The following is a 12,996-nucleotide window of genomic DNA, read 5'->3' as shown; positions in this document are numbered from 1 at the left end:
CTTGATAATAAAAGATACTGAGTGTTAAGCTTTCATACCATAAATGCATTATAGATTCTTACGTACAGCTTGTAACATGATATCAGAAAAAGAAAGAACCTTAAGAAATGTGTAATGATAGCTGTGAGAATAAAATCCAAAAGATTCGGAGAGTGTTTTGAAGAGGCGATTAGTAACATCCAAACACAGGTCTCAAAAAAGTCTCAGGACAAATGAAGTTGGAAGAAAAACAACTCTCCATTCTCAGAGAAGAGAGAAGAGAGAAGAACTAATTGGAAAAACTAAGGTAGCTAAAGATGTGAGACACAACCTTACTCTCTGTCAGAGTTATCTTCTCTGACACTGAGGCCAGATTCTTGAGCATAAGCAACACTGCCGAGGAAGAAATGGAGCTTGCCAGAAGAGTAAAACCTGCACTCATTGTGCCAACCCATCAACCAGGATCAACATGGTTAGGGTAAAATTAACTCACACTGTTGAAGGCAGAAAAGTTTTAATTGGGGAGATGAAGCATTATTCAGGGAATAGAATAAGGAAGTCCCCCTCAGCCATGGGCAATTTTACCTGAATAGATTTGTAGGACTGTGAAAAATGGGGAGGTCAAGAGGTCTGGAGGAAATGAGGGAGGAGGGAAGAAGGGGGTAGGAGAAAGAAAGAGAGAGGAAGGAGGAGGAGGAGAAAAAGGATTTGAAGTCAATGAGAGCCATAGGGCTCTCATTTCTCAAGGGTATTTTATTTCCTAGGGAAAGAAACAGAAAATAAAAACTATTTCTTCTAGAACCAAGATCAACACTCTAAGGGAAACATAAGAGAGACACATTTCCTAAGCTGAGTATGAGATCATCAGAGACACCGAGGGAGCCAGTGCCATTCATAAATGGGCTAATGGAGGAGCAGAAAGTAGGATCTCTAATGAAGCAGCAAGTTTACCAGAGCTGTCATGACTAGGTTCCTAAGAGGTGTTTAATGAGGAAGGAACCTGGGCCTGACTCTAAGGCAGAGCTAATATGATACAGAAATTTGAGCTTAGGTATGGTGTGGCTCTGATTTCACCCTAGAAAGAAAAAACTGATCGAATCCTAACAGAGACAGAAGTAAATGCAAAAGGCAGGCAATGGATGCATGCGCTCCCTATGAACCTTCACCCTCTTCCCACCTCATACCATAATCTGTGTCAAAGAATGACTAATTTCCCGATGCAACCCTATGGTTCTCATTAATCTGACATCCTCCCTCTCTTCTTCCTCTCCCTCCTCCTTTTTCTTCCTTTCTCTCCCTTTCTCCCACTCCTTTCTTCTCTCCTTCCTTCATTTCTTACTGACTCTCTACTTTTACAGACCTATGCATAAATTCAGATAACACTGCCCACTGTCTGAGGGGAGAGTTTACCCTTTAACTGGCTTCCTTGGCCCAGATCCTCTAAGCAAGAGGAATTAATATGATTCACTAATTTGGCATCCTCTGTGTGTTCTGGAAGAACCAGAAAAGCTGTCTCCTCCCATATTTCACTTCAAATCTCAAGAGACTCTGTAGGATTAGTCTGAGTTAAAGGTGAGGGGCCTTGCCAAAAAGCACAACTTTCTGGTCCCAGAAACAGAAAAAAAATATTTTTTTTCTTCCTGTTTTAATCCATTGCCCATCCCCACCAGAATTCTATTGTCTCCATAACAATCACACCCAAATGAGAAGAAACAGAATACACAAGTGATAATCACTATTAAAGAGGATATATATGAGTGTGTGTGTGTGCATGTGTGTGTGTGTATGTGTAAGCCAGAGATTTTTATCCTAAAAACAAGAGCTGTCAAAATGGAAAATCCCACTTTCTTAGAACTGTGTATGTGGGTGGCCAGGGGCCATGCTCTACCAATAATCTTGAGCTGTACTATTGTATAAATTGTCAAGGAATTAATAAAAATATTACTAAAAGATAAAACTAAAGAATAAAATAGGGGCAAATCTTAAGCAGTGACTACAAAGAAGAGGATATTTGATCCACCTCAGGCAACTCTGAATTCAACTCTGAATTTAGTGAACAATAATTTATTAAGCTGCAAAATATCAGGGGTGAGAGTTGCAAAGAACCTCAAGACAAATCCGCTTATTAAATGCTTAGAGTCTCTCATATTCATACTAGCAATAGCTATACATTTTAGATACCATTTCCCCACACTGGATCAGACTACTTAACTACAATAAATCTTGAAATCATCTCTGGGTTCTGGAATCTTTTATCACTAAAATAAGCAATGATATGGACCTACAGGAGCATGAGAATTTCTTACAGAACAGATGATGTCATTCTCTCTGCCAGTTTGGCAACTACTCATCGCCTTGTTGGACAACCTCTTCACACAGCTGCCACACAGGTCTAAGCTATTGCCAATGGAATCTGGGTTGGATACACACCATACAGGAAACATCTGTCAAAAAAGAATGTCACATGCTTATTTGTAGAAGATTGTCATAAAAGAATTTTAGTGACATATAAAATGTTCAGATTATATCAACAAAATGCAGGCTTTGGTAACATGAATGAAAAACCCCATCATGCTAATAATGTGTGCATATATATAGAATTATACAAAAAATCTGACATTAAACATGGCAAGATGAACTTGTCTCTGATAATGTTCACTTTCTTTTTTTTAATAGCCTGTGTGTCCTCCCATTATTATGTAATGTCTATTTTTTACTTTATTTCTATCCATTTTTCTATATACATGGTGTCCCAAAATTAAGCATATAACATGCTTGACATTATATTATATTCTTGCTGTTTTAGGTAATTTGTTACTATATAATATACAATCTTGTCTGTATAGCCCTTTAAAAGGTTTATTTTATTTGAACCATTTATGTTTAAATTTTAGTTGTGTGTGGACCACACAAAAAATATTTGTTAATATTTGTCATTCTTTTCAAGTTGTTTGAATCTCCGTGTCTAAATTAATCTTTTCTGGATACAGAGAGTTCCATCATGTCTCTGTTAGTTGTAAAAGGCAATTCATTTATGATCAAAACAGTTGCAGAGAGGGAAGAATCAATGTCTGTCATCTCGCTTTTTGTTTTATACGTGATTATTGCTATTTCTATCTCATTCCCTGCATCCATTACTTGTTAATTGACTTATTTTTGCTTAGATCATACTTCCTCACTTGCTTTGTTTATATTGCACTACTATAAGTATTTCCTTTGTAGTTAACATGTGGTCTACATCATGAAACTATACTCTAAAATCATGTCATCTTTACTTCAAGAACTTACAAAAATTGTTCCTCTATAATTCCACCCTACTCTTTTCACATTATATCTTTACATTATGTGCACAAATCACAGCAATGAAAACAAAGAACAGAGTTAAATAGTACTTATTAATAATAATTCTTAAAATAGTACTGCCTTTAGTAATTGTCTATGTATTTATTTTTAAGAGATTACAGAGAGGCACAATAGACCCAACTATACAATTACACTGTCAAACTATGCTTGATTTAACTAGTTCATAATTCAAGAGTCTGTTTAAAAAACTATTGTCCCTATATTAAGTCTTAAGCACTAGGTTATAATTATTTTTAGTCCATTCCTGCACTTAGTATGACAACATATTTCCATCCCGTGGCCTCCAGTGTCATGATAGGCAGCCTTGCCCTCTAGACCATCTTTAAGGCAGTCCTAACAATCTATAGTGGGCCAAGGGTATCTGTACTCTAGAGACTACTGATGGCTTTTCCTATACATGGTGGTCCAGACAAAAACATATTGGCATTACTAATAGTTAAAAGTCCCATACACTAGCAAGATTTTGCAGAAAGGACCCAGATATAGCTCTCTCTTGTGAGACTATGCCAGGGTCTAGCAAACACAGAAGTGGATGATCACAGTCAGCTATTGGACAGGTCACACGGCCCCCAATGGAGGAGCTAGAGAAAGTACCCAAGGAACTAAAGGGAACTGCAACCCTATAGGTGGAACAACAATATGACCTAACCAGTACCCTGGAGCTCTTGTCTCTAGCTGCATATGTATCAAAAGATGGCCTAGTCGGCCATCACTGCAAAGAGAGGCCCATTGGACTTGCAGACTTTATATGCCCCAGTACAGGGGAACGCCAGGGCCAAAAAGGGGGAGTGGGTGGGTAGGGAATTGTGGGGGTGGGTATGGGGGACTTTTGGGATAGCATTGGAAACGTAAACGAGGAAAATACCTAATTAAAAAAATTTTTAAAAAAAGTCCCTTGTAATCTGGCTGAAGTGACTTTCAAAAGACTTAAAGTGCCAGCATCATCCCTCTTCTCACTCTACTCAATGATACCTTGGTCAAGGAAGAAATAAAGAAAGAAATTAAAGACTTTTTAGAGTTTAATGAAAATGAAGCCACAACATACCCAAACTTATGGGACACAATGAAAGCAGTCATAAGAGGAAAACTCATAGCCCTGAGTGCCTCCAAAAAGAAATTAGAGAGAGCATGCACTAGCAGCCTGAGAGCACACCTAGACGCTCTAGAACTAAAGGAAGCAAATTCACCCAAGAGGAGAGATGGCAGGAAATAATCAAACTCAGGGCTGAAATCATCCAAGTGGAAACAAAAAGAACTATTCAAAGAATGAATCAAACCAGGAGCTAGTTCTTTGAGAAAATCAACAAGATAGATAAACCCTTAGCCAGACTAACTAGAGGGCACATGGACAGTATCCTAATTAACAAAATCAGAAATGAAAAAAAAAAAAAAGACCTAACAACAGAACCTGAGGAAATCCAAAACATCATCAGATCCTACTTCAAAAGGCTATACTCAACAAAACTGGAAAACCTGGATGAAATGGACAATTTCCTAGACAGATACCAGGTACCAAAGTTAAATTAGGATCAGACTAAAGATCTAAACAGTCCCATCTCCCCTAAAGAAATAGAAACTGTCATTAATAGTCTCCCAACCATAAAAAGCCCAGGACCAGATAGGTTTAGTGCAGAGTTCGAAGAAGACCTAATTCCCACTCTCCTCAAACTATTCCACAAAATAGAAACAAAAGGTACTTTACCTAATTCATTCTATGAAGCCACAATTACTATAATACCTAAACCACACAAAGATCCAACAAAGAAAGAGAACTTCAGACCAATTTCCCTTATGAATATCGATGCAAAATACTCAATAAAATTCTCAAAAACCAAATCAAAGAACACATCAGAATGATCATTCATCATGACCATGAATATTGATGCAAAATACTCAATAAAATTCTCGAAAACTGAATTCAAAAACACATCAAAATGATCATCTATCATGACCAAGTAGGCTTCATCCCAGGGATGCAGGGATGGTTTAATATAGGGAAATCCATGAATGTAATCCACTATATAAACAAACTCAAGGACAAAAAACACATGATAATCTCATTTAATTAATTTTCTATTTAGTATCATTTTATTATTATTTATTATAGTTAAGAGACTTCCATGAGTCAAGGAAGATACTTGAATGTTTGGGCTTGTGAACAGTGTTAAGATGGCTAAAGACAATAGGGATAAAGAGTAGAGCACAGACTGAAGGAATGGCCATCCAGAGGCTGTCCTGTCTAGGGTTCCACCCCATCTGCAGACATCAAACCTAGACACTATTGTGGATGCCAAAAAATTCTTACTGACAGGAGCCTAGTATAGCTGTCCCATGAGAGGCTGTTCCAGAACCTGACCAATACAGATGCAGATTCATGCAGCCAATCATCGGAACCAGAGGATTGCCTTATCTAGCATCAATGGGAGGGAAACCCCTTGGTCCTGTGAAAGCTCAATGACCTAGCATAGGGGAATGGTAAGATGCTGAGACTGGAGTAGGTGGGTAGGGGCACCCTCATTGAAGCAGGGGAAGGGAGAGGCAATAGGGGGTTGCAGAGGAGAAACTGGGAAGGGGAATAACATTTTCAGTCCAGTTTCATTGACCTATATATATGTCTCTTACAGTAAGAAATATTTTATTACAGATCCTCTGAACCATGTATTGAAATAGCAAAGTATGTCTGCCTATTTTGCATACTTTTAAAATCTTTGTTATTCTATGTGGATTTTAGAACCAACTTGTCAATTTCTTTTGGAAGATCTTGGAATTCGTCAATCTGGGGATGGACTGAGTATTTAAACTATCTTGCTTCATATCAGTGATTTTTTTTGCACATTTGGTATCTTGAGCAACTATATGTAGTTGGTGCTAACGATATACCTTATTGAATGTCTTTTTATTGCTCACTTAGGTGTCTCTACCATGCTGTATCAATTTGGCTTCTAGGGGGGGCTTTAGAGTGAGTACCTACCCAGTTTCAATAGAAAGCAAATGCACCAAAGCTTGATGACCTTCCCTGGAAACACACTGTATGGGTTTCAGTCACTGTTGCTGAGGGAATTAAGAGCTGTCCATGTGATTTCAAAGGTGAATGATTAAGTGGCAACTCATACCTAGATCATCCTGGATTTCACCCTTTGAACTCATTTTCTTTGCTGATTTTTATCTGTGTCTCTTCATGGTCATTTACCATAAATGTTATAGTGTATATGAAATTAATAAACTCAAGAATTGGGAAGTCACAGCACTCTACTTGACATTCTAGTTTCAGAGTCTCTAGAAAAACTTGTGGATCAACTCCAAATATTTATGTTAATACATCAGTCAACTTTTGTGTAATTCTGGAGCAAACACTGATTCATATCACTGAAAAATTATTTATACTTTTCCCTGTGTCCCAAATAAAATACATGCAGGTTAAAAATCTTAGCCTAGATTGCCTAAATACAATTTTATGCATATATAAGTTACTTACAAAAGTATTAATAGAGGAAAGGAATAAGGAGTAAAATTAGTTAAAAGCAGGCCGGAGAGATGGCTCATGGCTTAAGAGATTTTATTGCTCTTACAGAGGACCCAAGTTTGATCCATGACACTCATTCAAGGTTTCTTAAAACCTTCTGTGTCTCCAGTACCAGGGGGACCTGATGCCTTTGGTCTTCATGGACACTGGGACTCAGGTGTACATTGTATGCATACACAGAATGCAAAATAAAATATAAATGTTTTGTAAGACAAAATAGTGAAAAGGAAAAGGAAACATAATGATGATGTTCACGTACCACATAAATGAATTCAGTAATATAAGATACAAAATCAAAATAATATTTCGGCATACGCATAGCACAGTTTCCATAAAAAGAAACTGTAAGAACAAATTCCACTTACAATATCTACAATAAAATATCTATCAATAAACTTAATAACAAGATTATAAATGTTTTGTTATAGAATATTTGATTACATTGTGAACTCCAAGATTGTGTTATTTACTAAAATATGTGTTTCTAGTTGTGGGGTGGCTCAGCCCTGTTAACATGCACATTTAATTCCTCTGGCTGGAATATAGACACATCTTTATTACATACCTTTAGTCCCAAACAATGAAGGTAAAGTTAGTTTGTAGAAGAAAGTAGCCATGTTTGAAAGTGATGTCTAATTGAGTGTCAGACAAAGTGAAGAATTAGAGAAAGATTTGACAGAATAGGATATTCCCAAGTCTCATGAAAAGAGAAAGAAAAGCTATTTAAGAGAGCACAGAGAGTGAAAGAAAGGGAGGCAATTTATCATAACAGTTATATAGAAAGAACAAACTAGGTACAAGTGAAGATGTAACAAGCCAGAAGAGTAGAATATGTTGCCAAATTTAGTATGTGGCCAAGTGGAGTAATTCAGAAGAATTCATATTGAATGACTCAGCTTGGAGAAGAGTTTTTATCTAGAACAGCTGAGTTAAGCAGCCAGCCAGAGTTCAAAAAGAACCAGGAAGGGGTGAGCTTATTCAGTAGTGTTTCTCAGAGGCTAAAACTATTCTAGGTCTAGATAAGATTCTACAGAGACTAGAAGGTTTCAGGAATAGGCTTAGGTTAGCAAACAGAAACAATAGGGCCCCAAGTCAATAATCTTTCAGATGAATAAAAGTTATATTTACAATGTCTAAAATAGAAACTATGAAACACTGATAGAAGAAACTGAAAAGAATACAAATACATGGAAAGATTTTCTATGATTGTTGGTTGGAGACATCATGTTAAAATATCTCTGAAATACCTATCAAAATAAAAAAACTCCTGAAATGTGTACCCAAGGAGCTGAAGCCCTATAGGTGGAACAGCAATATGAACTAACCAGTACCCTCAGAGCTTGTGTCTCTAGCTGCATATGTAGCAGAAGATGGCCTAGTCGGCCATCATTGGGAGGAGAGGCCCCTTGGTATTGCAAACTTTATATGCCCCAGTACAGGGGAGGGGAACGCCAGGGCCAAAAAGGGGGAGTGGATGGATAGGGAAGCAGGGCAGGGGGAGGGTCTAGGGGACTTTCAGTATAACATTTGAAATGTAAATGAAGAAAATATCTAATAAAAATGGGAAAAAATGAAATTTGTAAGAAACCACAAGAATTACCAAATAGTCACATATATCTGACCACTAAACTGAAGGCATCACAGTATTTGACTTGAAAACACACTACAAATTGTTAGAAATTAAAACAGCATGATACTGACATAAACCCATACTCTTTGATCAGTGGAGCAGTATAGAGAGCTTAGAAATAAGCCCCATGCATTTACAACCAACTGCATTGAGCAAAGAAGTGAAAACAGGACTGCAGTGACAGACTCCTTAACAGTGCAGGGGCAGACAGTATACACAGTGCAGAGGGCTTATAACAGATTATCTATCCCTCACTAGCTATAGATGTCGACTGTGAATAGATGAAAAGACTTAAATATATGGTAAAATTTTCTTAACTACTAGAAGAAAGCACGGGAAATTCTTCAACACTCTAGTCTGAGCAAATAAATTTTGACATCACACAAAACATAAACAACAAAGCCAAAGTTGACAAGTGGAATTAGATGAGGCTTCTGCAAAATAAAATAAAATGAAAATAAACAGCAGTGCTAATTAACAATTTCAGAATTTAAAGAGTATCTTTTAATTGTATATCTGATAAGAAATTAATGCAGACTATACAAAGAATTAAAATCATTCAATAGAATTCAATGACCTAAAAATCCAATAAGAATATAGGGAGAAGTATGGAATTTGTCAAATGAAGATATGAATAGATATATATTTTTTAAAAGCTCAGCACCCCTAACTATGAGAGAAAATCAAATTAGGACTACAAGGAGATACCATATCACATCAGTGACAATGTTATTACCAATAAGAACAAGGAAAATTCACATTCATTATTGGTAGAATGCAAATTAGTACAGCTTTTATGGAATACAGAAAAGGATGAAGGTAGACCTACTTTACAACCCTGCAATCCCACAACTAGGCATGTCCCTTTAAGAAATGAAATCAACATGGTAAAGGGACTCTTGCACTCCAAACTTATTGCAGCCCTGTTTAAAACTAATAGATAAAGGAAATGGGATACATATACACAATGAAATCACACTTGATCATAACTAAGAATGACATCATTTCATCTCTGAGAGTATGGATAGAACTGTGTTAAGTAAAATGAGGAAGACAAATATTATATGATCATGCTTATATGTGCTCCAAACCACATGATTTTATGGGAGTTAAAAGTAGAATTATGATTATTGGAGGCTAGAAAGAGTAGTAGAGATGGGACTGTATATAATGGCACCATGACATCATAAGTGAGCAATGATGCATAGCACATTTCAAAATGACTGAGAGAATTTTTAATGCATTTGCCTCAAAGAGGCAATAAGAAATCTGAAGTGATATAAAATAATAAACTTTGGTTTGATTTTTAACCAGTGTTTTCATGAAGCAAAACATCCCTTTTTACCTCATGAATGTGAATATGATGTGGTAATCAAAAATTTTCAACTAAAAAATTTCTAAATGTCAGTCTGGAATTTTAAGGGCTTCCTCCACAGCGAAAAGAACAGGTTTCCTGTAGCCTCATATTACCCTCTCCCGTATGACTCCACAGACATTCCACTGAGTTCTTCATTGTCATTTCCCTCAACTTCCAGAAGAACCAGAAATATCTCTATATCCACTCCAAATACTGAAAAACTGAACTGGATTAGTGGATATATAGGGTTGCTTCTGGTCCAGGGCGTCTAGGTAGCACTTCCTCTTGATTTAATGCACCACCTCCCAAGAAGATTGATCCCCATCACAGCAGCCACACCATAAGGGTGGACAATGGAATCAGGCCAGCTGACATACTGTCAAATAGTAAGCATGAATACAATGTTAAGCCACAGATTTTCATTCACAAAAGCTGGAATGTAGGCAGAGCAACTTCAAAAATCTACTTCCTTAAGGAAGGGCTCACTTTCTGTATAAAAATCCAGCTGACCAGAAATCCCTCAACAAATCCAAGAACCCAGTGATCTTCAGCATCTAAGGTAAGACTTCCCATTTAGAACTTTCTAACAGTCTGTGTTGTTTGTCGTGGTTGGGAACTCTTGACAATCTAAACTTTATCTACTTTACTTTCGCTGTACATGTTTTGACTTCTCAAATTATAGCTATAAGGCTAAGGGTCAGAAAGGGGACTCTTCTATAAAGAGCAGCATTATGCTAACATAAAGTCACGGTGAGACATCACATCAAGGCACTTCAGTGTCCTCAAATATTTTCTTTCTTTCTTTCTTTCTTTCTTTTTTTAAAGATATTTTCTTTATATACATTTTAAATTTCAAATGCTATCCTGAAAGTTTCCTATACCCTCACCCTGCCCTGCTCCCCTACCCACCCACTCCCGCTTCTTGGCCCTGGCATGCCCCTGTACTGGGGCATATAAAGTTTGCAATACTAAGGAGCCTCTCTTCCCAGTGATAGCCAACTAGGCCATCTTCTGCTACATATGCAGCTAGAGACATGAGCTCTGGGGGTACTGGTTGGTTCATACTGTTGTTGCAGAACCCTTCAGCTCCTTGGGTACTTTCTCTTGCTCCTCCATTGGGGGCCCTGTGTTCCATCTTATAGATGACTGTGAGCATCCACTTCTGTATTTGCCAGGCACTGACATAGCCTCATATGAGATGAGCTTCAAACTTTGTCTCTGTAACTCCTTTCATGGGTATTTTGTTCCCTATTCTAAGGAGGAATGAAGTATCCACCCATTGGTCTCCCCTCTTCTTGATTTTCTTGTGTTTTGCAAATTGTATCTTGGGTGTTCTATTTTTCTGGGCTAATATCCACTTATCAGTGAGTGCATATCTAATGACTTCTTTTGTGATTGGATTACCTCACTAAGGATGATATCCTCCAGATACATCCATTTGTCCAAGAATTTCATAAATTCATTGTTTTTTAATAGCTGAGTAGTACTCCATTGTGTAAATGTACCACATTTTCTGTATCCATTATTCTGTTGAGGAAAATCTGCTTTCTTTCCAGCTTCAAATCTTGTTGAGAACTTTCACCATCAAAGAAACTGCATAGTGCACTTGGATGCTCAAATCTTAAAATATTCGTTGCTCCGTGAATCTATAATTCATCAATGAAAACACTCAATCAGATGTCTTGTTTCTAGGTCAACATCCTTTGAAGCATGAGTTCTTACCAGCAAAAGCAGCCCTTTGTCCCACCTCCTCAGCCTGAACAGCATCAAGTGAAGCAACCTTGTCAGCCTCCACCACAAGGAAAATTTGTTCCCATAGCCACCTCTGAGCCATGCCACACAGATGTTCCACAACCAGGAAACACCAAGATTCCAGAACCATGCAGCACCAAAGTGCCTGAGCCAGGGAACACTGTTGTTCTTGAGCCAGATTATACTACGATGCCTGGGCCATGTTCTACAAACATCACTGAGCCAGATTATACCACAATTCCTGGGCCATGCTCTACCAACATCACAGAGCCAGATTATACTACAATTCCTGGGCCATGCTCTACCAACATCCCTGGGCCAGATCGTACCGTGGTTCCTGGATCATGCTCTACCAACATCACAGAGCCAGATTATACCACAATTCCTGGGCCATCCTCTACCAAAATCCCTGACCCAGGCTGTGCCATGGTTCCTGGGCCCAGTCCTTCCAGTACTTCTGAGCCAAGCTCAGAACCATGCTCTATCAATGTTCGTGAACCTGGCTACATGAATGCCTCAGAGCCCACCCATGCCAAGGTTCCTGATCAGGGCTACACCAAGATACCTGACCAGGGATCCTCTAAGGTACCAGAGCCATGCCAGTCCAGGGTTCCTGAGGTGTGCCCCCCAACTGTCACCCCTGTATCAGCTAAGCAGAAGACCAAGCAGAAGTAATACAGTCCACAGCCAGCCAGACCCTTGAGGAGCTGACCACCTGCTGCTGAAGTCTTTCCTGTAAGCTCTGTGTCCCCATTGTCTAGAGACCATGTAACAATATGTTGCTACAGTCTCTATTTGTAACCTAAAATTGCATGCTGTTATGTCTTCTCCATACCCTCTAAGGTGTCTCCAGAGCCTCTGAGTTAAGCAGAACTTCTTAGTGCCTTGAATGCTCTCTGGGTACTCTAAGTTCATCTGAAGCAGAAATCTATGGGATTTTCTATGGGAAAAAAATGATTGTTTCCCCATTAAATAATTACTTTTAACTCCACCCTTGCCTCTGTGTGATATTTGCTGAAATGTTCTCTTTCCTTTACCTTCCTTGGTGAGTCAAGACCTACATACTGATAAAGATGGTATGGATGTAATCTCATTAACACTAACTCTGTCACAGTGTATTCTCAAAAGGCTGTGAGGACACACATTAGGAGGCTCTCATAGAAGAGTGTTTGGGTATTGTTTACCAGCACTCAAAACCTGTCTGTTTGGAACACCATTTTAAACAAAGTCCTTCTGTTCTTTGCTGAGCCTTACCTGATTGTTTTCTCTGCCCTGAACTACCTCTTATCCTCAGTATTGAAGTCACCTTTCAATGGATAGTTACATTTATACTCTTTCTTCTCAGTTTTCATTTTCATTCTCTCTTTTAATTAGCCCTGATACATACCAACC

At 38.2% G+C, this 12,996-nt stretch overlaps 1 protein-coding gene across 2 annotated transcripts; it reads left to right on the top strand.

Moving 5' to 3' along the window:
- Positions 1-10,377: 10,377 nt before the first annotated feature.
- On the top strand, positions 10,378-12,596 carry Sprr3 (small proline-rich protein 3). Of its 2 annotated transcripts, none has more exons than NM_001204427.1 (2): positions 10,378-10,411; positions 11,545-12,596. In NM_001204427.1, exon 2 carries the CDS (start codon positions 11,563-11,565, stop codon positions 12,277-12,279), a length of 717 nt encoding a protein of 238 aa, NP_001191356.1. In that variant the 5' UTR covers positions 10,378-10,411; positions 11,545-11,562; the 3' UTR covers positions 12,280-12,596. The 2 variants fall into 2 exon arrangements, with proteins under 2 accessions (NP_001191356.1, NP_035608.1); NM_011478.2 differs by having other exon boundaries at positions 11,409-12,596.
- Positions 12,597-12,996: the final 400 nt, after the last annotated feature.

This window comes from Mus musculus, chromosome 3 (assembly GCF_000001635.26).
Source record: "Mus musculus strain C57BL/6J chromosome 3, GRCm38.p6 C57BL/6J".
In the NCBI taxonomy this organism is placed as follows: Eukaryota; Metazoa; Chordata; class Mammalia; order Rodentia; family Muridae; genus Mus; species Mus musculus.
This window is presented reverse-complemented; position numbering and strand designations above follow the sequence as displayed.